This window comes from Anopheles gambiae, chromosome 2 (assembly GCF_943734735.2).
Source record: "Anopheles gambiae chromosome 2, idAnoGambNW_F1_1, whole genome shotgun sequence".
NCBI lineage: Eukaryota > Metazoa > Arthropoda > Insecta > Diptera > Culicidae > Anopheles > Anopheles gambiae.
In genome coordinates, this window is record NC_064601.1 from 67983596 (window position 1) to 68008868 (window position 25273).

The 25273-nt window shown below is 41.8% G+C and overlaps 4 protein-coding genes across 10 annotated transcripts in view; 1 reads left to right on the plus strand and 3 right to left on the minus strand.

Annotated features, from left to right (window-relative positions):
- Positions 1 to 2809, minus strand: part of LOC1275086 (band 7 protein AGAP004871) — a 51000-nt gene extending 48191 nt beyond the window's left edge. Inside the window, exons 1-2 of the mRNA XM_061642807.1 lie at positions 2509 to 2809; positions 2332 to 2349 (exon numbers count right to left, since the gene is read on the minus strand). Of these exons, the coding sequence (XP_061498791.1) occupies positions 2332 to 2349; positions 2509 to 2683 (193 nt within the window). The 5' untranslated portion in view covers positions 2684 to 2809. The remainder of the gene's footprint in view (positions 1 to 2331; positions 2350 to 2508) is intronic.
- A 4414-nt stretch (positions 2810 to 7223) lies between these two features.
- On the minus strand, positions 7224 to 13495 carry LOC1275087 (tripeptidyl-peptidase 2). Its single transcript, XM_314316.5, has 8 exons — positions 12905 to 13495; positions 12023 to 12653; positions 11018 to 11941; positions 10449 to 10954; positions 10272 to 10377; positions 8949 to 10212; positions 8686 to 8869; positions 7224 to 8626 (listed from the first exon to the last, which is right to left on the minus strand). The coding sequence occupies exons 1-8, from the start codon at positions 13343 to 13345 to the stop codon at positions 8417 to 8419; spliced, it is 4266 nt and encodes a 1421-aa protein (XP_314316.5). The 5' UTR covers positions 13346 to 13495; the 3' UTR covers positions 7224 to 8416.
- A 174-nt stretch (positions 13496 to 13669) lies between these two features.
- On the plus strand, positions 13670 to 22890 carry LOC1275088 (tumor protein D52). 7 transcript variants are annotated; one of them, XM_061648399.1, is made up of 7 exons: positions 15529 to 15948; positions 17068 to 17969; positions 19792 to 19913; positions 19989 to 20149; positions 20438 to 20497; positions 21144 to 21306; positions 21405 to 22890. In XM_061648399.1, the coding sequence occupies exons 2-7, from the start codon at positions 17264 to 17266 to the stop codon at positions 21519 to 21521; spliced, it is 1329 nt and encodes a 442-aa protein (XP_061504383.1). In that variant the 5' UTR covers positions 15529 to 15948; positions 17068 to 17263; the 3' UTR covers positions 21522 to 22890. The 7 variants fall into 7 exon arrangements, with proteins under 7 accessions (XP_314318.4, XP_061504389.1, XP_061504387.1 ...); XM_061648402.1 differs by having other exon boundaries at positions 15529 to 15817; XM_061648400.1 differs by having other exon boundaries at positions 15529 to 15776.
- Positions 22891 to 23150: 260 nt separating this feature from the next.
- On the minus strand, positions 23151 to 25161 carry LOC1275089 (V-type proton ATPase subunit G). The gene is made up of 3 exons (XM_314319.5): positions 24901 to 25161; positions 24561 to 24661; positions 23151 to 24485 (listed from the first exon to the last, which is right to left on the minus strand). The coding sequence occupies exons 1-3, from the start codon at positions 24980 to 24982 to the stop codon at positions 24312 to 24314; spliced, it is 357 nt and encodes a 118-aa protein (XP_314319.3). The 5' UTR covers positions 24983 to 25161; the 3' UTR covers positions 23151 to 24311.
- Positions 25162 to 25273: the final 112 nt, after the last annotated feature.

A 25273-nucleotide genomic window follows, 5' to 3' on the forward strand; every position in this document is an offset into this window, starting at 1 on the left:
CTCAGCACTGCCTCAAGCACATTGGGCTGAAGTTAATTTCCTTTTCCTTACAGCTTGTTGGTGCTGTACAAGAAAGTGTTATTGCATTTACTCTAGTTTACAAATTTAAAAATGAGATTGGAAAGTTCTTTTGAAAGTAGCTCTTCCTCTTCTTGCTTTACCAAAAATTTCAATTAATAAACTGGTTTATCAGATATTGTCTTTGAATAACCAATGTGTTTTAAAAAAGGGTATGGAGCTGATGATTTTGGAGACATTCACAGCTCAGATTTCCCAAAATAATTTCCTCAACAATCATTTATAAAGACAGATCTGTAATAAGTATAATGATGCTTTGTGCTTGTGTTGTGGCCGAGATGCCATGTGTTTTTTATGTGCTCCCTATTGGTAACGGTTGAACTCCCAGACCACTTTCACTTATGTACATAACCATGCAAAGTGAGTATGCAAATGTAGCGATACGCCATTAACAAAAAGCTCTCTCTTCTGCCCGAATTGATTTCCATTATTGAATGTCAAGAAAAAATATTTGACGCATATCATTGAATTAATCGTAACAGTCCCCTAAAAGAAACCGAAGTTCACGCAGGAATACGAAACCCAATGGACATGGTTGGCAAAAGCGAAACCACCGATCAACCCCAACAAAGGCACAGTGGCTGATGAAGTTTCCTTAAAACCTCTCCCGTTCTGTGCCATACCAATGGCAAACCCGACCGGTATGCACATAACAAGGACGTTTTTTTCTACTGCTAATGGTTTCTTGTTGCTACAACGACTTAAGGTACCCACAATGCTCAGCAAACATTTCTGTCAGCGTGCGACCGTTGTAACCTGAACCTCATTACTTCCTCAACATCCGCTACTTACTACAGAGAGAGGATTGCCCCCACCGTGACCAAGCACCATATTATGGAGCAAGGCACGGTGACCGCATCTTGAAGGTGTCGCTTTGCGATTGTGACTTTTTTCCAATTGAATGCCAGTAAGTACTGTCGTCCCGCACTGTTCGCATCTGGATTGAGCGAAAGTGGTTCGGAAATCCTGCCATTTGACCAGTTTGTAATGCGGAGCGGAAACGCTTTCTGTTATCTGCCAGGGTAAACCGTCGTATGACCACTAGCTACGAGTGCTTTTAGAGATTTGCACGGTAGTGTGAAAGAAAGGCATCTGTAATCTACGCTTAAAATCTACGCAGTACAGAAAATCAACGAACTCAATGCGGGGGATTGATTACACAAAATTCAGGCTTAGTCATTATAAAACCAAATTTTCATGAACTTATTAAACCAGATATGAATAATATAAAAAAAGAAAAAAGAGCTAAAATTATGTCATTATTTATCAATAATTTAATATTTATTTACAAAGAGAATTTCACCAATAGCATAGGCAAAAATCAATTGAAAAACATAATATGTTTAACAAGATTTATATAGATTTAAGCTAGCGAATAAGAATTTTTTGTTATAAGTGTGAATAAACTGTTCTTTGTTTTATAAAAAAAAAAAATCATAATTTACGCTCTAAGCTATACGAAACGAATGTGTCCACGAAAGACCAAATTTATTTCAAATAAAGTGACAAATATTTAATATACTTATTTAACCACTTATTGTCTAGTATTATCTTGTATGGATCATGTAAAATAACTGATATTGAAGTGGACTCAAACTCAAATATGACATTTAAAGTATAGCTCATAACCATAGATTGTAGTTTTTAATCGAAAATGTTCTATTAATTAGTATGCGTTAGGACTGGAATGGAATTATATAGATTTATCAGATAGAAAACTGTGATGTGTTACTATTTTATATTATTACGGCAGACAGAAGATATATGAAGCAAGAATAGATTTAAAACGTATTCTACTTATGCTACGCAATATGCAATTGCGAATATTCATAATATGATCTTTGATAAAGGGACAATAATATGAAAATGTTTTTTTTTATTAATTGAATTTTTTACGCCTCGACGTAGCAGGACAACCAAGCAACATGCACATCATGGGATCAAGTCCCGTATAGACTGAGCCTCCGAAACGCAGAACGGATCATCGGAAAACCAAACAAATACATGTTGATCAAAACCCACAACGCCTCTGAAGCTAGTCTATAACCACTACCACTGTTATTGTTGCAAATAAACCGGCAAGTACTGTTGGTGTTTCCTTACTTTACAATTTATCCATGTACTATGTAGCAAACACTCACTATGTGTATAGCAATCTCTTAGCAGAGTGTTTTGTAATGTTTATTCACTTCAAAATAAACATTACGCCACAATGCATACATCTCAATATCTAAACGGAAATAACACACTTACCATAGTTCCGCACCTGGGCTTTAATATTGAACAAGCAACAAAAGAGAATGGGGGAAAAAAAACTAGATTAATTTCAATCGGATGGACTGCGGGCTGATGTTCAGTTCTGTTGCAAAATGCTGAAACGATTTCAAACCATCGATCTTTTTTTTTGCCACTCAGCAGAAGGACACTTACTTCCCATTATTTTGTTCCGATATTCGTCATCGCGCCTCCGAAACGACGCGTTCGTACTGATGGTTGCAATGCCATAACTATTTGCTATTCCCGATGCATCTGAGCCACCGTTGGTGCCACTGCCTTTACCACCGTTGACTACAGGTGGTCCCATAGGATCGAGTGGAACCATCATTTATGTAAATTTCACGTTCAGTTCACTTGTGCTGCAGTTTCGATACTGACAAAGATTGCTGCTGCTGTAAATTGCACTTTAAATGTATCAAACAGGCACACATACCAACACAAACATACACGCACACTTACAAATAGACTCAAATTAAAATTAAATTCATCTGTAATTCTCTTATCCTCTAGGAAAAATTGTAGCAATAATTAGCACTGCACTGGCCCTATAAATAAAGGTAATTGTAGCATTAAACAGTGTTAATAAAATCGATACAAACGTTCCGTTGTAAAGTTTGATAAAAACCCTGACATCACTCGAGGACTGACTCTTTGCTGTTCTCTATTTTTCATCGATGATCGTATCAGCCCGATATCGATATTAATTCACATATATCATTCTCCAATGACGCAGTTATTAGGATGAATTATTCACCCATTCAACACAAATGCAGTTCCTTCTTTTCACAAATGCATATTGACACTGCATGGTACAAGAAAGTTGTTTCAATCGATAATCGTAACTGAACAGAAGTCGAATCGACTCCGCTATTTTGAGCCCTTCCTCGATGTGCATTTTATATAAAAAGTAACAGTCTAAACGTAACAGTTCATATAAACTGTAGTTGAGAGGCACATTGAAATATGTACAGAAATTATTTTATAACATTTTCGTTTTGTTCAAAATAGCGTACAAAAAGAGTATAAAAAACAATGAAGGTAAATTGCGGTTCTTTGATACACTATTGTTGCTGCATGACGATGTTTCACCACACAGCCAAGAAAGTAATTCTACTAATGATAGTCCTGCTATTCAAACAACACAACAAACTCATTTGCCACCCACCGCGCACTTCCCGGAAATGCCTTAATACGTATCAACATTCCATTCCTTAAAACCGACGAAGCAACACATCATTTCGCTGAAAGCTTTTCCCACCACCTTGGCAATGCAACCAACTGACCACTGAAAAATGCAACAGGTATTCCTCTACAGCTTCCACAAATTGAGAGGCAGATGGCTGTATAATCAGCTGACCGTTGCTTTGGTAACTGAAGTTCTAAGCCGACCACAAAAAAAGAAAGAAAGAAAGCTTGTAAAGTAATATCACTAAACTGACAAACAAATAAATTTATACGAACAAAAACAGCACGGATAGATAAGCGAACAGAAGTATATTCTTCTGCTAACCGAAAAACAACACTGACCCGACACTGCGGAATGTTCAGTTGACGATGGTTTCCCGACGCTTTCCTAGCTGCGAACACAAGCAATACGTGTTGTGCACTGAGTGAAACTTTTCATTTTCGACTGTGTCTCACTCTATGTGTCTCACGCCTGTTCTCCCTTTGGAATGATCTGGCGATGCAGTTGACATAGTACGGGCAGGGCATTCGTTCTGCCTGCAACAACTGTGCGCAAAGAAATAAGCCGCCCTACTCCCACCCCCTCCCACTCCCTCATTACAAGTGAACTCCGGGTGAATGTGGCCACCGAACCCACCCCAAACCACCATCCCGGGAATGGATGTGTAAAAAAGTATACAAATAAGCAAAAGCAAGACGATCATTAAAACCATAACGCGCCACATGACAAACCGCACGGACTGTCACTGAAATGAAAGCGGAAAGCAACCCTCAACGGAGCCTCTTTTGCTGGCTACGTGAAGTGGACGTTGGTAGGACCGGGCCACTGTTACCGCAGCTGCACCGACTCTCATGTCTCTTGAGCTGCTATTACCAACTGCAATACTTTGCCACTATTTTGTACGTCCCCTTTTGCTGCTGCTTTTGTGTTCTAGTATCCGGGGCGTTGCATGCGTTTCATGCAAATGCCCATTACGCAAAGCAAATGGTGCGAGTTCTTCTTCCCCCCCCCTTCCCAGGGCCATCGTTTTGAAGGCCGATGCTATCCGTGTCACTGTTAACGGCTGATGGAACAAATCGAACGTCACATAGTAATAATTCATAAACCAATAGTCCTGTTTCCTTCGCTACTCGGTATTCGTTATGAGTGCTTGAATTAATGAAACAGTTATGTTACTTTTCACTCAACATTTAAGAAACGTCTTTGTTTGTAAATTACTGGTACATTCGTCATCTGGGGTGTATTATCGAAATTCATGGCGTTTGTATATACATTTTCATTCAAAAAAACATCAAATCTGCATTTGTGTACTAGTTCGATGATTTAAAGTGCTTATTTTCTATAAAAGGTGATTTTAGATCTGATGATTTCCAAACATCCTTACATTGTCTTACACTGTTTTTTTAACAATTAAACTGTCACAAATAATAACTTACTTACTTACTTATCCGGCGCTACAACCCGCTTTGCGGTCTTGGCCTGCCTCAGGAGTGTCCGAAACCGCACACTGTTTCGCGCCTTCGTCTGCCAATCCGTTATCCCGGCCTTAATGGCGGACGCCTCCACGCCATCTTGCCACCTCAATTTGGGCCTACCACGCCTCCTCTGTCCTTGCGGACGGCCTAAACAGACTTTACGGGCTGGGTCATCCGTTTCCATGCGTACAACATGACCAGCCCACCGGAGCCTGGCTAGCTTGATACGTTATACGACAGTGAGGTCGCCGTACATCTCGTATAGCTCGTCATTATAGCGGCTCCTCCATTTTCCTTCCACACATATCGGGCCAAGTATCCTTCTGAGCATCTTCCTCTCGAACGCGGCTAAGAGAGTTTCGTCAGATTTGGACAGTGTCCATGTCTCAGAGGCGTATGTGAGTACCTATATTCTTCTTCTTCTTCTATGGCTCAACAACCGTTGTCAGTCAAGGCCTGCCTGTACCCACTTGTGGGCTTGGCTTTCAGTGACTAATTGGTTCCCCCCCATAGCAGGATAGTCAAGTCCTACGTATGGCGGCACGGTCTATTTGGGGATTGAACCCATGACGGGCATGTTGTTAAATCGTACGAGTTGACGACTGTACTATATAGACCGGCTAGAGTACCTATATACCGGTGAGTATATAGGTGATATATAGTCTCAGCTTCGTCCGTCGCGACAGGTTCTTTGAGGTGAACTGATTTATCAGGCTGTAGAATGACCGGTTGGCAGCCAGCATCCTTGAGCGCAACTCAGCTTCCATGCTATTGTCGCTGCTGACCTTTGACCCAAGATAGGTAAATTCTGTGACGACTTGCGTGCGTTAACCTATCTGTAATAGGTAATCAAGTAATAACAGATGTCGAAAAACATCTTGCATGTTTTGAATAATGCTGTTCACATTGAAAATTGAGGAGCAAAACAGTGTAAAGTAGCGTACAAAATCCAAAGGAGGGAATCAGATCAAACAGGTTCTCAAAGACTCTCCAAAAAATAAAGCAAAAGAAAGAACAAATCACAAATACAGGCGGTCCCCGAGATACACGGTACCTCTTATGCGCGGATTCGAAGATACGCGGTTTTCTAATTTTGACAGTTCTTTGAGCAAATTGTACTGATTTGACACATCAATTGTAAATTGCCAAATAATTTCCGTTTTGATCGAATGTTCAAAACTATTTCAAAAGGTTTAAAACTGTTATATTCAGTCAGAATCATATCAAATAATTCATGAAGTGACTAAAACCGCCTCCTACTTGCAAAATTACACGAAAATTAGTGATATTTTAGCTGGAAATCACGAGATTCGACTTACGCGGAAATTCGAGATACGCGGTATTTTGCGGCCGTTTTCGGTCCCCATTAACCGTGTATCTCGGGGACCGCCTGTAGTTCACTATCATTCACAATTAGATGATAACAAATAGTAGAAAATGATAAACAGTAGTAGTAGTTCTTATTAGTTTTCAAATGATTGAATATCTTCAAATACAGTGGAGCCCCTCACAACGAGTTTAATCCGTTCTAGTGACTCACTCGTTATACGAAAAGCTTATTATGCGGGAATCTCTTTTCCTCAAGCATAACAAGATGAAAAAATAATAATGTGCTTATAATACAAACAAATTAGAAGATATTTGTAGTTTACTATTTGTTTGTCATTGTTTTAGTTTATTTATTTAAAAACACAATTTAGATCCATTTGTGTCAGTGTGAGGTGTTCCACTGTACATAAGAAAGAGTGCGATATTTGACTGGCATCAAACAACCGAATCCGTTAAATTGTATCTTTAATGAATGTGGCATTATCATTTACTTACCCACACTCGGCCTTCACAGGCTGCAGAAAAGTCCGTAATCGCCAAAGGTTTCAACTCAGATCGACGTCGTTGCTATCAGTTATGTCGATCTTAATGGAGAAATGGATCTTGCCACATTGACGCAGACCTATCCCGCTTCATTTATCTTAGAGCAGCCAGAAAGGTGTAAACGTACTGGACCACCACCAAAGTCTGGTAATCTTAACTCGCAGCCGGGTAGTGAGATCGTTCAGTAACTCCTTGTGTAGCGGATCCTAATTTGTTCTATATTGAATTCCATATTAAATTTGAATAACCCACATTTGAGTGTGTTGCGTTTAAAACATGTCAAGATTTTCTTTCATATTGCTTTCATATTCTTCCGTTGTATTCGTTCATCAATATTATATTCAGAAACTTTTAATTAATACGGTTTATTTATCTCTATTTCATTTATTCCTTTTCTAGGGCAGTCAATTTTTGAAACTGTAGTATTTTCTATCAAAGTTAATCGTTTCTAATGTGGAGTTATCTCGATGAAAAATAATATAGTAAAACGGGACGAATGCAGAAAGCTATAGTGGCGTACAGTATTCATTTAGATCTTTAGTCATTATTCGTTCTATGTTTTGCGTAAAACATACTGTTCTTTACATGAAGATGAACATAAAAAATTATTCTTTAGATGTCTCATCTTCAGTGTTCATTGCGAAAGAAACACTAAATGTACCTTTGTTTGTGGTAAACAGAAACAAAATTGAATGCAATTTCAGCATCATTTTCTATGTATTTTTTTTTGTTTTTTTACGTATTGAACGAGTTGTTAATGTTGCGCAATCAAAAATTCTTACCATACAATATTCTAGACTTCCGCTTCATTGAACATCAATCATCAGCCATTGTTTGCGAATTAATACACTTCGATCGCGAGACTGACTGCTAAGGGCAGTACCATTTTTTTATTTGTGTGCGACTACACAAATTACGTTCTTTGCACACTTTCGGGACAAGGTATGTAAGTTTAGAAAACTAGGTTACGTTTTCGTCGATTTTCTAAGATTTTCAGACTCCTTGTTCAGATAACACACAAGTGTTTTGATAGTAAATGTTTTGATGTGAAATTTAAATGCGAAAACCTTAGGATTTAAAAGTGCCAGCAGACCTCAATTTGGGATGATGCTACGAAAATTGACAATCCTTCCTGTTTCCTTCATAGAAAATGAACAAACGGCGTTTTTGTCGAGTATATAGCAATACAATGCAGTAGAAATTAAAAATAATGTTATATAGTCACAAAAGTGCAGGCAAGCGACACTTTACTTGCGATTTTCTATGTATTCATGTCGTAAGACAATGCGTTAACTTTTGGAAAGAATTGCATTACCTGGCGGCTCTTCAGCAAATGGAAGGATATTCAGCAAAATTTAGATCGCACCTATTTTCTAAAATTTAATTCCGCATGTTCCGTAATGTAGCAAATCAAAACCGCTTTTACCAAACAGGACGAAGCAGCGAATTAAACATAAAGTGCATAAGAAAATGATGAATCAATTATCGCTGTATAAAACAGGCATCAGTTTTAGAACGGTGTGCCATTTTAGAATGGTCGATAGCCCTGAGGATTTGATGATACAATTATTTTTGAAAGCTGCTTACGTACGTGTGACCACTTTTTCTCATCAACAACGGTAAGTATTTCCTCCAGTATATCGCGGCTAAGCTTTTCTTCGTACAGTTTGTTTAAATACTTTAGCATACGGCCGTGCTGCTTCAGAGAAAACGCATGCCAAATGGTAAGCAGCAATACCTGTCAATGGGAAATAGATCAATTAGAAAGAGTTCCACAGGGATAACAATGCTACGTACCTTCGAATCGGTGTATTCGATAAACTTGCCCACATCACCGTACAGTTGTTCTAGCTCCTCGGTATAGTCCGGTTGACTCGCGTCTTGAGCATCGAATACATTCTGCAATACCTTCAGTTTGCACAATGCTACAAACTTTCGCTGACAAGCGTCCAGCAGAAGTTGCTTTTGTTTGTCCATTTGACTTGAGAGAGAAAAATAGACACAACAGATATAAAAATAGAGCCTACGTAGGTAAAGATCGATCGAAAAGGACTACATACATCTTAATCTTGGCGGCATTTGGTCGATTATCGACCTTCATTCCATAGTATGCAAGTAATGCACTTTGATCAATATCCTTCACAACTAAGCTCGCCAGTTCGATGATGCGTAGCAACTTCACCTTCAACAGAGTCGCTGCTGATGAGTCTGCAGCATCAAATGATGCAGTAAATGTGTAGGGCAGATTTTGCTTCAAATCTGTACTGTCAAAGTGATCGGCCATGGCTAAATGAGCTGCCAAGTGGTTCGGGTTATCTTTTAGCAACGCTTGATACACATTTTCAGCATTTTCCGCATCCAGTTTGGAGATCTGTGCGGTCTGATAGTCGCGCAATCCTTCGCAATATTCATCCCACTTGCTTCGGTTCTCCTTCACTGCCGTTCCATTCGGCAAGCTACCGTTGGCAGCTCCGTTAGTAGCGGTGATTACGTTGTTACCGGTACCGTTTGAGCCTGCATTGGCCACACTGTTGCCATTGGTTGCGTTATTTGTGACGGCATTTGCGGCTCCAGTGGTTGCATTAGCCGTGCTAGAAGTTTTCTTTGCCGGAGGACCTTCCGTTAGTATGTACTGGAAGCAGTGCGAAACACACTTTTTAATGATGTCCTCCTTCGCATACGTAATGCTGCCCTCCAGCCAAGAACACTGCGGTGGCATGGCAGCTTTCTGCAGCTTCTCACTAGGGATTGGTGCCAGGTAGATCGGGCGACACGAACCAGCCGCCATGGAGCAGCTCGTCATCTTTTTAGCACCCGACAGCACGTGGTTGTATGATTTGTACACATCAACGGAAAGACTATTGCTAGGTAGCTTGAAGTTAACGACCATGTTCGCTTCCGTTAGCTTCTCGAGCAGCTCCTTTTTCTCGTGACGCACCTGCAAACGGATGGTGTAGTCTCCCTTTTCCAATTTTTCGTACTTATCATAGGAATAGGCGTCTCCACAGCGAACCATCATTTTGTTTGTATCGTAAACCATCCAGAATTGGGATTCAAACTCGCTCTCGTACAGAATGTTGCTAAACAGTGGCGTGTAGAACGCTACCTCATAGCCCTTCGTCAAATGCAGATGGTACGTGACCTGCATCTGGTAGATCTGCCTTGCTGGATGGATGACATCGCGCGTCGTTAGTGGAGTAACTTTTGTTTCAGATGGCTTCAAGACCATAGCTGCAGTTTTTAACGAAACTACTGGATGGACTTCTTCGCTAGTGAGCGCGGTTAAATCGATTCGATGAATTCCACTGGCACTATGCATTACCGCTGTAACGATAAATTGAAATTATTATTTGCTCACCCACGCCGTGTATTTAGATATTTACATCCATTCAAAGGGCTTATTCCATGGAATTTTATCGAGTAGCGTAATGGCAGCGTTCCGAAGTTAGACCAAAACTTGGCAATACAAATCTCAATTATATGATCACCCTGCAATACGCATCAAATATGAAGTTAGAGAAATTATACAATACAGCTATGTAATATTCTCCTGTACGTACCTCTACTCGAACGGGTTGCACCGTGGGGGCCGTACCGTTGACCGGCAATATTTTTTGCATCTCCATCGCCTTGCAGAACTTCATCGGCAGAATCTGCTGGGTATGCAGGAAAAATTTGCCACCCACAGCATCGTTCGTATCGGCCGAGCGCATCTCAATGACAGCCCAGGTCGCATACTTTGGTACCAGGATAAAGTCCCGAATGATGGTATGCGGTTTGCAGTCAACTGGTAAATCGCTGCGCATAAATTCATTCGTTTTAGCATCAACCACGTGCGGCTGCACTACGGTGACCGGAATTTCAAACAAAACTCCCTTTTCCGGACATGCGGAATCGTACGCTTTCACGCTCGCTCTATACACACCCGGAGCTAATCCGGACGGGTCTACCTTGACGGAAATCTTTCTTGCTGAATAGCACAGATCCAGATAGTTGCCGCACTGAATCCACGATTCCGTTGGTATGAGCGTTAATCGTACGTTGAAGTTGATCTTGTCTGCTGCATCTGCAATTGAAATTTCACTAAATTTAGTAGCTTCACGACCACGGACATTCGCTTCTAACTTACCAGCAAATTTTTCGTTAAATATTACCGGCTCTATGTTAACGGAAAAATCTTCAACCTTAGTAAGTACGCCGTGGCGCATATGAATACCCTTCGCATTGTTATTGCCGACCGTGACGGCGAAACGTAGCTTATTCTCGATAAGTCCACAGTAGGTGGTCAGATGATCGAAAGCTTTACCGACATTCAACAATCCGTTACCTTGCGCGAACTTGTCAACGTAATCAATCTTGGTGGCGGTGTTCCATAGGGCACGCTTAATACTGAATGCAGTGTATGGGATGGATTTTTGTTTCAATCCCGAAATCAGCAAACCTACCGACCCGGCTACATGCGGCGCCGACATGCTGGTACCATTCATCAGCTGTGCCTTGGACATTGTAAACTGTGGAACAGAAGCGATTGCAGCGCCGGGAGCACAAACCGTCACTCCGAATCCTCCATCGATACACGGATCGCGAGAAGACCACGTATACACATTGCCAGGAAGCTTCTGGTGCAGGGCGTATTCGGCTTCCATCATTTCGGGCGACACATACGCTCCGACGCCAACGCAACTCGGCTGGCTAATGTCTGGTGGGGTACCGATAGTGCAGAGCGCTGGACCATGGTTACCGGCCGAAGCTACCCACACCACGCCGTATCGGTTCACCAGCTCACTCATCAGCTCGCCCACACGTCCCGAGTTTGACCAATGTCCGTGCTCTCCATAGCTCATGTTGATGACGTCGATTTTGCGACCTGCTTCACACAACTCCATCACCTTGATAATGGCACGAACCAGCGCGGTTCCTGTTTCCATCGACTCCAACCGCCCATCTCCAATGGTCAGAGACACGATCTTTGCAGCCGGAGCGACACCGTTAAGCTCGGGATCATCCGGATGATAGCCACTGGCGATTGAAGCCACATGCGTGCCATGGCTTGCTGCAAAACAACAATAAAAAGGAACAAACACAATTCATAACTCCACCGGTTCTTTTGTATCTCTTCTCCTCCCATACTCACAGCATACTCCGACAACCTCCAAGACGTTTCCCTCGTCGTGCACATTGATAGAAACCGACAGGAAATCATCCAAATTCACGACCTGATGCGAACGGGTGTACTCCAGCACGTGAACAGCGTCTTCGAGATCTCCCTTTTCGGTTGTATCGATGACGGCCATCCAGCCCTCCTTCGTAGGGAACAGCACGCAATCGTACGACGTTTTCAGATCGGTGAACTTTTTATCGCAAGTGTTCAAGAACTCCAGCGTGCTTTCCAGATTTTCCTTGGCCAGCTTGTCCTTTCCAGTGAGACCGGTGGATGGATTCTTCGCCTCGAAATCACTCAACTCTCGGGCCGCCTCACTCACTGCCACCTTATGCCGATCGTCCCAGGTTTTCACCTTCAGATCGGTTAAAATACGTTCGCGAATGCGCGACGGCGACAGATCGTGCACACTCTTCAGTCCAACGCGATATTCGCTCCCGGCAACATTTTTTGACTTCATCGTGGAAGACAGATGCAGCTTACGCCCAGAAAGACCCACAATGGTCCCATCTGGACTGGCCGTAACCGTTTTGCTGGTATCCACATCGCCACAACCGGAACAGTCAAAACGTTCGATTACCTTAACGTCTCCGCCGGGGATTTGCTAAACCATTTCAATTGTCGTTTTTCGGAAAGAATAGCATGACACCAGACAAAGATGAAAGAAAGATAGACAAAAAAAAACATTTAGCTTAATGTATGAAAATGGAAAGGCCTATTTGGAAGGTGCTACAAAGCCGTTCAGTTAGATACCGGCAGAGCTTGCAACAAATGTCGAATAATCGAAAATTGATACTCCTGGCCCGCGCTCCTCTCACCCATGATCGTCACAGCTCTCTCTCTGTCTCTACCTACCTCTAATCCTTTGGCCCGGGGATCTACGCCAGAGTCGAGGATTGCAATCGTGACGTCTCGGCCATCGTACTCCGGATACATCCGGATAAAACTAAGCGCCCCGGTTTCATTCTTCGGCACTAGCGATGTCACAGGAAACTTTACATCAACAATACTTTCCATTTCCTTTCGCACAACACTATTCACTTTCAGTACGCTGGTGCCCGGAGTCGTCTTCACCTTTTTCCTGCCGAGTCTGTTGGCTGTTTGCCTTCTGCTGGTGCCAATTTGACAACTAGCCGCATTTGCCGATTCATGCCCCCCGGATCTGTTTTGCTTGTACAGCTCGTCTAACCACCGCTTAATCGCGTGCGGGTAGCTGATGGCTCGATCGGCATAGGGAAATGTGACTCGATCAACTGTTCTACGAAAGCAAATCTTTTCCAGCGCGGATAAGATCATTTATAACCCTCTCAAATATTACAGTACAATATTGATTGATACAATATTAATTGAACCTTTTTACTCACAATACTTCTCACACTCCCCGATTTCGCTCGTATTTTTGATGATTATGATGCGATACGTCTGCACGCAATCGATGCTCAGTTGTAGACATTGTTGACATATTTTTCTCTCCTTTATGTAATCAAATTACTTTGGAGAGTTGTGCATGATTTCGGCACATAAAATGTAAGCAAATTTATTTCATTCATTGTACATTTGCATGAATTGCGCTACGATTCGTTCTAGCCAGTAGCTGCGCCAAATTTGGCCGGTCAGCAAATGTCAAACTGCAATCTTTTGGTCAACCTGGCCCATTTCGACATTTAAAATGTCGTCTACGTCATATGTCAAACATTTGCATCCTTCGGGAACGAGAACGAGAAAAAAATAGCCTAGCGGTATTCACAAATAGCCAAAGGTTTTCCCCTATTTTCTGTGCGATTATTTTGTAGTTCCTGCGTGTATTATCGTGCTCAGTTGACTTCGTCCACAACTAGCTAATTCTCGACCTCACAATGGAAGACTCATCATGTAAGTAAAATGGAAAGATTTTTGGTGCACGTATGAATTTACAGCCGGTTGTCGCTCAGTACTGTAATGTAAAAAAAAACCTGCCAATACTACCCACACGGTAGACATTTTCAACAATTTTGGTGTACGTGTATCTTTAGACATAATTCCAGCAATTAATGGACTGCATCGGGTGTAATAAAGAAGCCACTCGTGATGCCATATTTTCCATTCGTTCTACTGTTGTTCCGCCCTGCTGAATGGGGTTTCTTTGTTTTCCTCTGCCCGTGTGCATTGCGTGTGTCAGAGGGAGCAGAACGATGCAAATGCAGCCATCAATTAGTAATCAAATTAAATTGAACTACTACATGTAGTACAACTGCACTTTCTATTGCCTTCTCCTGCACTTGCCGTAGCGGTCAGCAGCTGCATGTGACGACAGAAAATGGTCTAAACTTGTAGCTACATCTGACCATAAGCCAATCCACGTTATCGTAACACTGATGACTAATCATCGTTGCAAACAATGTTATCACAATTAACCGTCTATAGCTGGTCTGGCAGGGAACCAGAATTGCCATACTCTACCCAGAAGCTGCTCGTATTCGAACGAGTAACGATTTGGAATGAAAAAAAGTGTGTCACTTTTACAATCGTTTAGCAGAATGTATGTGGAAAACATTTAGCACCTGAGCCCCGGGCTCTTTACACCTCGTTAAATTACATGTTGTATACCCAATACCCAACACATAATCACTCAGGTTGCTGATCTTTGAACATAGCCTACTCGTTTCCTCCAACATGTGTGCAATATTTATCAATACCGAATCTATAATTGAAGGACTGTTCGTAATTTTCGAACAAGTTCCAGAAACACCAGTCCTTTAGATAACTTAGATGGTTGCATTAGTACACACACTTTCGCTTTTATTAGACATTAAGCCGATGAGTTATGAAATTGTGTATAACATCTGGCAAGGGGAAAATCATAACACATTGCAAAGGCGACAGTTCTAAGGTTCGCTAGAACAAAGTCACACAAACTAAAACGTGATGTATTCCGGTGCAAGTTACCCGTATGTGCAATCTGGCAAAATGGTAACTTAACTGCATCTCGACCTTACCGCTTTGGGTAACTTGAGACGGGTAACAAACCGCATCCCGCGAGTGTAAAAGTAGCCCCGCAATCCTGCCCTTCCCGATCGTGACATTTCAACGAATCACTACGGATGTTAGAGTTGTAGGCTTTCCTTTACTCAGAGAACGTGAAATACATCGTGTAAGTGTTCGGTTGGGATCGCTGCTTTAGGAGAGCAGCGAAGCAAACCCTTTCTCAGTTTCTTACATGTTACCATTTCTTCTCTCGCAAGATCCACTCCATCGTTCTCCTCCAGCGAACGATCGTGATGAACGATCGACGGTTTTGCTTTGCGGTGTTGGCCGTATTTGTTCTCTCTGGAGGTACTCTGGTACTCTGGGCCTCTGGCGAACTGAGAGCTTTTTACGCGTATGCCTTTTACGCGGTACGCCGTGATGGAACCGCAGCACAAAGGCAAAAAGCTGTACCATTTCCTCATGCTCGTTCGCTTTGCCACGCTGTTCGATTCGCGGCGCGTTGCTTTTAGTTCACAGGCGCTCGTCGAAGCTAGCGGACGAGCGCAACATAAGCAGCTTCTCGCCCACGGATCAGTGTCCGGATACACTTTCCGCGGTCCGCGGTTAAGGGAAAAGCTTCGTGCGCGTGGTGTTTCAAACCGTTCGAAACTGGTTTCATTATCTGCTGCCGTTGCGTTTTTTTTGCTCGCTTTACGCCGCCGTTCGGAAGAAACCGACCCAAAAAGTGTGCCAAATCGGCGTTCGCTGAGGAAAATTTACGGTAGCGTTGTTTGCAGTGAATGGCGCAATGCCACACAGTGGGTGCGTTTTTTAACCTTTCCATTTATTTCATCCGTCTCGAAGTTTGGTCAATAAACGACCAATGACTCGCTGAGGGAGAAGTAACGGAAATAGATAAATGGTTGGAAAAGAACGCCGTGAATGAACAAAAGGTAGATCGATCGACCGGGTAGCAGGGCTAGAGAAGGCTACGTGCATAATCGGTTCGAAACACAATTATGAATATAGCGATTATGAAGCTTTACGTGACAGGTTGCTGCTATCCAGTTGTGCGTGAAACAATCGCGTTGGAGTGATTTTATTTTTATAACCTCCCCTGAGGTCAGCCAAGCATGAATGCCGAAGGTTCGTGATGAGTGAGCCACCACCGATTGTAGAAGTCGCTGAAGAAGTTAAAAAATGGACATCTGTTTAACCTGGTGAAATGGGATCAGGTACCTACGTTCAGTTTCATTTCACTTCAGTTAAATGACACTTTCTACACACATTCATCCCATGCTGTGTTGCAGTTGACCTAGTGAAACCGTTTGCCATTTGTACTGTAAAGAAAGCACGTTTTAACGACCGCCAGCCGAAGCTCGTTCGTTGTTTGGTTTCAGCAGGAAGTAGAAGCTTCTCACCACTGCAATTTTACGTGAAAAAGCATACTTACAACAACCCGTTACATGAAACTACAGTGGCACAAGAAGTGCCGAAGAGATCCCAAAGAAAAAGAGGCACAGCCAAATCATCCAAGCACGCTGTGGTGGCGATGGAACTGAGCGGTTAGAAAAGCAATAGTAACGCGTTGTGTGCATGTGGTGTGAATGCTATTGGTCATAACGGCGGCGCCTGTTGGTTAACGTAATGTTCGTATGTGTATGTGCGATCTCAGCAAAGTTCATTAAACATTTTTCACTAGATTTCCGATCAGTAACATTGTAAGTTGAGGGATTGTAAGTTGAGGGGATTACGTCGCTTGTTGTTTATGAAGTGATTGTCTTCAAGCTTCGTCAGAGTCGCTTGTACTACGTGAGTGTCAGCGGTGAGGAAAACAATTCAAGAGCTTTTGCACACACACACTCACACAGCAAGCAGTGTATTTATAACGGACGGCTCGTTTGTTAGAAAAGAGGGTCTTGGCAGGCCCCAATTGCGTACCCATCGACACAGTAACGGTGCAGATTGTCCGGAGAGCGAAACACGAAAGAATTGCTGTTGGACATGATGTTGGCGATGTTATTACGAGCCCCCGAAGGCAATTATATCATCTTACTTCACTGTTGTTACAGTAGTTGCCGCTCTCCCTTTCATTAGGTGTAATAGCCATACATAGTTCGTTCGATGAATTTAGTGGCGTCGATAGTGAAGTGTTGTGAAGAGAATGGTCAGTAGTTGTGCAGAGTGCTGACGTACTAACGCGATAATATAGCGCACGCTGGCAGATATACTGATCAGGATTCCTGATCAGGTAAAACTAAACGTTGAATGGGTGAATCCAGTGATAAAACACACCCATCGTCCACCAGCAAGCTAACGTCGCAGAAAGAATTCGCCAGCAAGATGCGTGTCGGCGAGGATGATCTGCCAAGTCTCGAGTACATCGAGGATCCGTACATACCGAAGCTCGATCCGAACTGTTTTACTCCCTCGCTGGACGAAGTGTACGACATTGACGAGGATGATGGGCTTATCGGTCATGAGGAGCAGCATTGGTCCGATGAAACGGAACTTTACCTGCGCTCACTCACGCTCGATCAAATACTAGGCGTACCGTCCGACGATGAAGACATCGATCCCACTTCGGAAGTGGAGCTGCAAACCGTCGAAACGGAATTTAATCCACCTTTGTCGTCGGACGAAGGCGATACAACCGAACATCCGTCCAGTCGCGTCGCTCGATCGCCCGGCAAAGATCCTGCCGATGAACGGTTAGGGGTGGGCATATGTTTTGAACCGGTCGGTAAAAATCAAACATCCAGCCAGTCGAGCAGTGGAGGAGGCGTGGTGCGAAATATACTAGCCAGCAAACTGCTGCTCGGTAGTGCAACCAACAGGCGCATTCGGGCACTGTTCAATCGGCGCAAAATTCGGGACGTGCGGGTCACGTTCATCGATTTCTCGAAGCCATATCTAGCGCGTATCTCGAGTGGTGATAACTACAAAAGTTTCCTCAACATTGGGAGTGCTCCAGGTAAGCGGGTGGTAGGAGCGTAAAGGGAAACTACTGATTGCATAAAATGTATACCCAAGAACCGTCCGCGTTACAAAATGTGTCCGTTAGAATAGCGAAATTTGCTGGCAAGGCCCTGTTGAAACCCCTGAAGTGTGGTAACTTTTGTCTGACGTCAGGGAGAACACTGTGCAGCGACGATACGTGTGTCGAGCGAACAGCAAAGGAATAATCTATACTGTCACTAGTTTGGATGATTGTAAATATTCTTATTTGCTGCATCATCTGCACGCGAAACATGATATGAAGTATAATTAAGCATACTTTCATAACTACAAACCATTCCAATGTCGTTATTTTTATTGGCCTATGTTCCATTAACTTTGGGCTAAAAGCCCCTTTTGGGCCGTTTTACTAGACCAATTGTTAAAATTACAACTACACTCGTCACAATGCGCTGTGCACCTAACAGCCACGCATAAGTCAAAGAATTCCTTATCAAACGAGAATTTAAAAAAAAAAACTTTAGATTGTTTACTATTCACTATATAGCAGTGACAAAAAATGAGTATTTTGGCGCAAATGTATGAATAATAAGCGTCACTACAGACAACCATTTCATAAACGTATCATTAGCTCCACACACATACAGAGTTCCGTGCATGATCCATGAACGCAATACAGAGTAATTTTTAAAACTGTTAACAATATTGAAGGGGATCAGCTTGAAAAGGGAACAGCTAATCGGTTTTACTGTGCTGTTTTGAACAACCAATGCGGATGATATAGCTGTACGAACCACGGCACAATGCGAAAAAAAGAAGAAGCAGACATTCCATGATTACATTTAGCCCGTTAATTGGGCCAATGTAACAGAAATGAACCTGTGTGGTGGTGGTGGTGGTACCACAATGAAATTTGGTTGTTACTCGATCAAGAGTTCTTTCACTCTTTCAAGGCCATTGATTTGTTACGCTGTTGCGTGTTGTGTGGTGCGATTGCACACTAAATTAAATTTTAAATACGATTATTTTCAAACTACTGCAACTCAGCAATTCATTGTTTGGGAAGCTTTAAAACAGTGATTTAAAATAAACTGAACATTTAGCAAACTCATCATACAATACAATCCTATTCATTTTTGTGATAATCCAAAAGTGTTAAAAAGTAATGTAAGATATATTACAACAATAGGTTTTTGCAAGCTGTATCTATAAACCAGACCTCTTCGTTATGTATTATCAATTTTCTTTGTTTAACTTATAGCGGCATTTTTTTTTTTTTTTTAATTTAAGCAAAACTCCAGTTGGGCCGATGCACTGGGTTGGCTTTTGCAACTGTGTGACAAAAAGCTCATTCACATTTTTTTCAAGTGGAATCTAGTTAATTTGTATACGTTTTTTAACCTTGCAAAGATGCACGGCTGAACTGGTGAAGCTTTGAATAAAGAAACCCAACTTTTGAAAAGGCCCCAAGTGACTGGTGAAACCTATTACAAACAAAACGATGAAAAAAGAATCCAAGCATTTATATAATGGCGGGGGTATTATATATTTTTTGCGATAAAAAGTGAGTTTCAAAACTTCCTCTAATGGTTTATGCGATTTTTTTATGTTGACGGGACAGTTACGTTATTATGTAATAAGTATGGATTTAGAATTTTAAATGTACGTAAAACATTGTTCTGCCGTTCAACGTTTGCTATAATCTTCCAGGCTCGTCATACCGCACATACCCCAACAGTCATTAATGTTGCGACAATCGACAGTGATCGTGATCGTATTGTAGGTGATACTTCTCTTAAGAATAAATTACTTACTACTTTTGTTATGTTTGATTACAGACAATTCTGGAAAATTGTCCGATGCATCTCCAGTTGGATCCATCAGTTCGGCTGAAATCGCGAACGAATTTTCTGGACTATCAGCCGAAGAGCAAACCGCACAGCGTGAGGAATGGAGCCAGGTATGTCTTTAGATTTCTTAAGCTTGTTATATATTAATCAATTATACACGTACCTCTGTTTTTCTACATCAACAGGAACTGGCACGAGTTGAAGAAGAGATCACAACACTGCGGACGGTGCTTCAATCCAAAATGCGCCATGCCAGCGAGCTGAAGCGGAAGCTAGGAATCACCGTGTGGAAGGAAATCACGGACGATGTCAGCCAAGGAATTAAAAACGTCAAGGAAAGCAACGTGTAAGTACAATCATTTAGCTACTACACACATAATAAGGAGTCAAAGAACAAATTGCTGTCGATGCGTTTTCAAATCTCTTTGATTTTGGGCTGTTTTACCTTTTTATACACTGCATATTTGGTAACTGTTTAAATTTATATAAAATACGTCCAGAAACAAACGACCCCATTCTTTATGTCTGTCAAAACTAATAATTTACGTTTTACATTTTGTTGACCGAATATTATTGTACCCAATTTATTTTATTTGTTGTTTTATTTCAATATGTTTCTCGGTTTGCTTTTAAGTTATCAAAGCGTTGAAACGAAGGTGGGAGAAATCACGACCGTGGTTACAAGTGCGCCGATGTAAGTAAGACTGAAATATTATTTCAAACTGTATCTAACTGTATCTTTCTGCACGTATCATTTATGTGACTAAGCTGTAAAACATATCCCAAGTGTGTGTATTTTCCTAACAAACATGGTTCCATTAGCATTAGCATTGATGTTCTTATCAAAAGCCATCCTTACACACCATAGAAAGGTTGCAAGGATCGCAAACTGAGCAAATAACTTAAATTAACTATTAATGGCTACAGATTAGTTGATTGTATGATCGGTGCACCTATTCCTGTTTTACTAACACTTGTGACCTCGGCATAGACTTAATATGGTGTGGCAAATGTCTTTATACGTTTGTAGCATAAATGTGTGATCTATATAAGCTTCCCTTTTTTTCCTTCCGCTTGCATGTAACAATAGGATATCGAGAGGGTAAGTCGCCTGTTTCCTTTTTAGAAATAAAAAAAGCTATCACTACTTTTTCCTTTAAAATTATAAAAACTAAGCACCTCCTATGTGTTTGTTCAATATGTGCACTTACTAAGTAAGCTTGATATAATCAAAATTGGCAACGTATGATTAGAAACAACAACTAACAAAGTTTATACATGCAATTAAACATATTAATAAGTAATATTTCTGTTTTTTTATTTTTTTTCTATTGATTCAGCTATCAAAAAACTGAAAGTGCGATCAAAACGACTGCTGGCAAGACGACATCTGTGATCGGTGGCATTGCGGGAAAAATGACCCAGAAGTTAACGGAAATGAAGCAGTCTGATTCTTTCCGGTCGTTCGAGGAACGAGTTGGATCGGCGTACGAAAATGTTAGGGTTAGTAGTAGTAGTAGTAGTAGTCCACAAACCATTGGACAAGAATGGGAGCAGGAGAGAACTTCAATACGCTAATGTATTTAATTACTTACTTGCAGTCGAAGGTTTCATCACGCTCCAGTTCGGTGCAAAGCTTGTCTGATATTCAGAACGATGAACGTCGCAGTTCTGTGACTACGCCAACCGCCATCCCAGAGGAGAAGCCTATCCCCTAAGCATATTGCGGCTTAAAACGGGATGAGCTGTGCGTTCGCTTTTTGTGAAAATAATCAATGGCAGGAGGATCGCGACATCGTAGTGGCCCGTTTAAAGCACTCTATCGCCTACAAGAGTCGTAGAATATGTAACCCCGGAAACGGATTATTCTTTCCTCTTTCGTACAGCTTCATAGCGGTTCCATCTATCATGTGTGCTATTTTCTATAATTAATGTTGCTCGTCATGATAATCAGCCTTACAACTAAACTACAGTCAGAAGCAAGCAGATTGGTACAAAAGTGGATACAGGAGAGAATATCCAATGTCTCGTTTTCCTTACAGAATCTTATTCGTTTCCCAAGATAATAACGCTACTTGAGCAGCAAATGAATGTGCGCCTTTGCTCTTACAGTCACAGTCACGTGGTATCGTATTAGGATGATAATCGGCGCGGCGGCGCCTCTTGAAGCAGCATGCGCCTCGTTAACATGTAACTAATAATAAATAACAAAAACCACACTCTCTCCTCAAACCCAGCACGACGAACCCAGCAAATATGTTGTACGGCTTCCCAGCTCACCTCAATGTTTTGCGGTTTTACGTTTCAAAATCTGTTGGGAAGCGAAAAAAAATCATTACCGGCGTCAGAAGACAAAAACAATCGCGTTCGATTTCCCTTATGTGTCTCGCAGCCGCAGCAAGGTGCTATATTCGATCAGAAATAATGAGTATTGTTACGCAGCAAGTAAATGCCGCTTTGAAGAGTCTTTGCTTTCGTTTCGGAAGATGCTATCGATGTTATTCTGTGTGTAATATCTACATATATGGTAAGAAATGATATTCCTCTAGTGCTGAGATGATAGCTAGGAAATTTATAACATTTTCACACGAAACTACAGGAATCATCAAATCAAGGTAGTGTGTAATAATAAAGAAGAGCCCTTTTTGTACCATGAAACATACACTTAACTGGTGCCTAAATTTATACTTTTCCCAAGCGCAAGTTAAGTTTTTGCAGTAGCAAATTTTATTTGTACCCAATTATGCTGGAAGACTCTGTTCCAACTTTTCCCCGAAAAGTGTATCCCTCAGTATGAAGTCGCAGACTAGTGTCGTGAACGGATAGAATAATATGTATTCAACGAATGTTCTGTTCTTTAGCCACATGTTTTTTTTAACGACACAAGCTCGCTTACGGTTTTGTGAACCCTCAAACTGACCAGATAATGAGTTAGGAACATATTTGGCACGCATCCTTGCCAGAAAAGCACATTTGACCATGAAGGTGGACGGTGTTTAGTCCCTTGTTTGTACTGAACGAACATAAAAACATCTATAACTATACATACAAGCCTAAATAAAGACATGGAGGAGTAAATCTATTTAATCTTTTGTACATCTTTTTACTGGAATGTGCTGTTTCCAGCGATGAAACCGCGTCTGGCACGCTAGCGAAGGGTTTGTTTATGATGTTTCTACAGACGAATTTTAAAACAATAAAGCTGGTTGTACCTTCCTAGACAATGCTTGTAATTTATCGCACGGTATGGCAAAATAGATACGGCCGATTATCATGCACTATTCATGTGTCGTGTTGTCGTTCGGGTGTACATTCGGATGAGGTGACGAAAAATAAAACGAAACTTGTTCAACCGCATTCATCATAACTATATTCCATGTAGAGCTATCGGTTTCTTTACATTTTCGATTTATGAGATAACTTTTCCTGTGGAGATACACTGTAAAGATAGATATAGCTTTTGCAGTTAAGGAATAGGGAATATATATAGTTTTTCATGACCACACACGCGCCCTTCACTTTATAGATAGATATAACAGTATTGCGTATCCGAAATATCATCGGTAAACAGTTACAAACGAACGAAATAGTAATAATAAAAAAAAAAACAATTAAGCCAACAACAATAGCAAAGAACGGAACAGATTACGGATACAAAAAAAAGTTGAATATCTTGAGCGCCTCATAGTGTTTGTGCGGCCACATATTTTTATAGATCATAGAGTGAGACAGTTATTTTTTTAAATCAAACCCCGGTTCATAATACCAAACAAAACACTCTTGGCTGTAACGAAACTAATAAGGCGGCGGGTCGCGACGGCCTCCTGCCTCTCTACAAGCGATCAGTGGTTCGATAATATTGTCATGATTTTTGTTAGTAATTCATCTAATGTATAGCAAGTATCGACAATGGCTTGGGGAACAACAAGATACTACACCGATTGAAAGATTTGGAATGAGAGATACCGGATCCTTGTGTAATATGATCAATATTCGACGATTAGCTTCGCTGAATCAAACGCCCTGTACGACGAACGTATGCGCACCCGGGATCACCAGCCAGCCTGGGCCGAGTTTTTACTGAATTAAAACCTCCCTTCTACAGTGGTGCAGAAGAGATAAAACAAAATCGTTGGGGGAAGGGGGAAATTCTCCAACTGTTACACACTACAAACAGGATACGCGAGAGAAGATAGCAATACGTGTAATGGCGCGGGAACAAACAAAGTAAGCATTTCTTCACTTGCGGCAACGCTCCTCGCGCAAAGAAGAACAGCGTGAAACAAGTATTTACAGCTCCACTAATTTCCACCCAGACGAACATCGATAGAATCTAATGGCGTTTGTTTTGTCGTTTGTCGCTGTCTTGCCACACAATCTCGCTTGTGTTCAACATTGTGGGGCGGGGGGGTACTACTACTACTACTGTTCCGTGTGTATTCCGTTCCTATTTGCAGTATGCAATTCACTTGGAGAACCGTTAGTTCGGCTGCTGTTTGGGACGCCTCTTACTTGGTGTACTGGAAGTTTTTGTGGACCGTCGGTTTAATGTCGTACACGAGTGTAAGGATTTCACTCAGCAGTGCTGCCTTATTGACCGAAATGGAGCGGTTCATCTCGACGATCTTGTTGGCAGTATCGGCATCGATCTTAGCCGCCACACCTTCGCGACTTCCCATGTGCTGAAAAGCGAGGAAACACATATTTTAGCAACATAATACAACAACAACAATACCCAACGGCACTTCTGTGCATACCTTTGCCTCGAACTCCTTGAACTGTCGCTCCCGTTCCTGACGGTATCGTTCAATTTCCTCCTGTGCCTCTTCCTTTGCCTGCTTCAGACGACGCTGCTTTCCTGCAATTAAGATTCGTTCCCTCTGGTTAATTATTCACAATCGATGAATGCACAACCTCCAGCTGACGACCCCCGCAGCAGTCCCCGTTGCTGCTGGATGATGGGCAAGGCCACCAAGTGGGTAGCGCGGCGCCTCTTGTGATCGTAATGTAATGTGTGTACTATCGATTTTTCTTGACGACTGTGCGCTGGGAGAAGACGAGTGGTAACAAAAAAAAAATCTCCCTAGATACACTTACGTTTCCGTGCTTCGCCCACTTTTTCCGCGGCGCGCTTTTCAGCGGCCAACAGTTGCTGAATTCCTTGCGTTTGGCTTGCCATGGTATTCGCTTACTATTTCGTTCGTGTTTTGTGCTTTCAAACGCGAGGGGTAGATATTTAATTCGCACAAATGTTCCACGCAATGGAGCAGAGAGCTATTTTTTCTGCAGACAAAAGTGACTTTTGTACAAATGGTGGCAGCGAATAGCAGAAGGTTAGCTCACGTGTCACCAGCTGTCATTCTAAGGTCGATGGTAATGTCAGATCTCGTAAAGCCTACTGCATGGTAGAAATAATTGTGGAATTGATTTTGTTTGGACGGCACAAAACAATCGCTCCGCAAATTTTAAG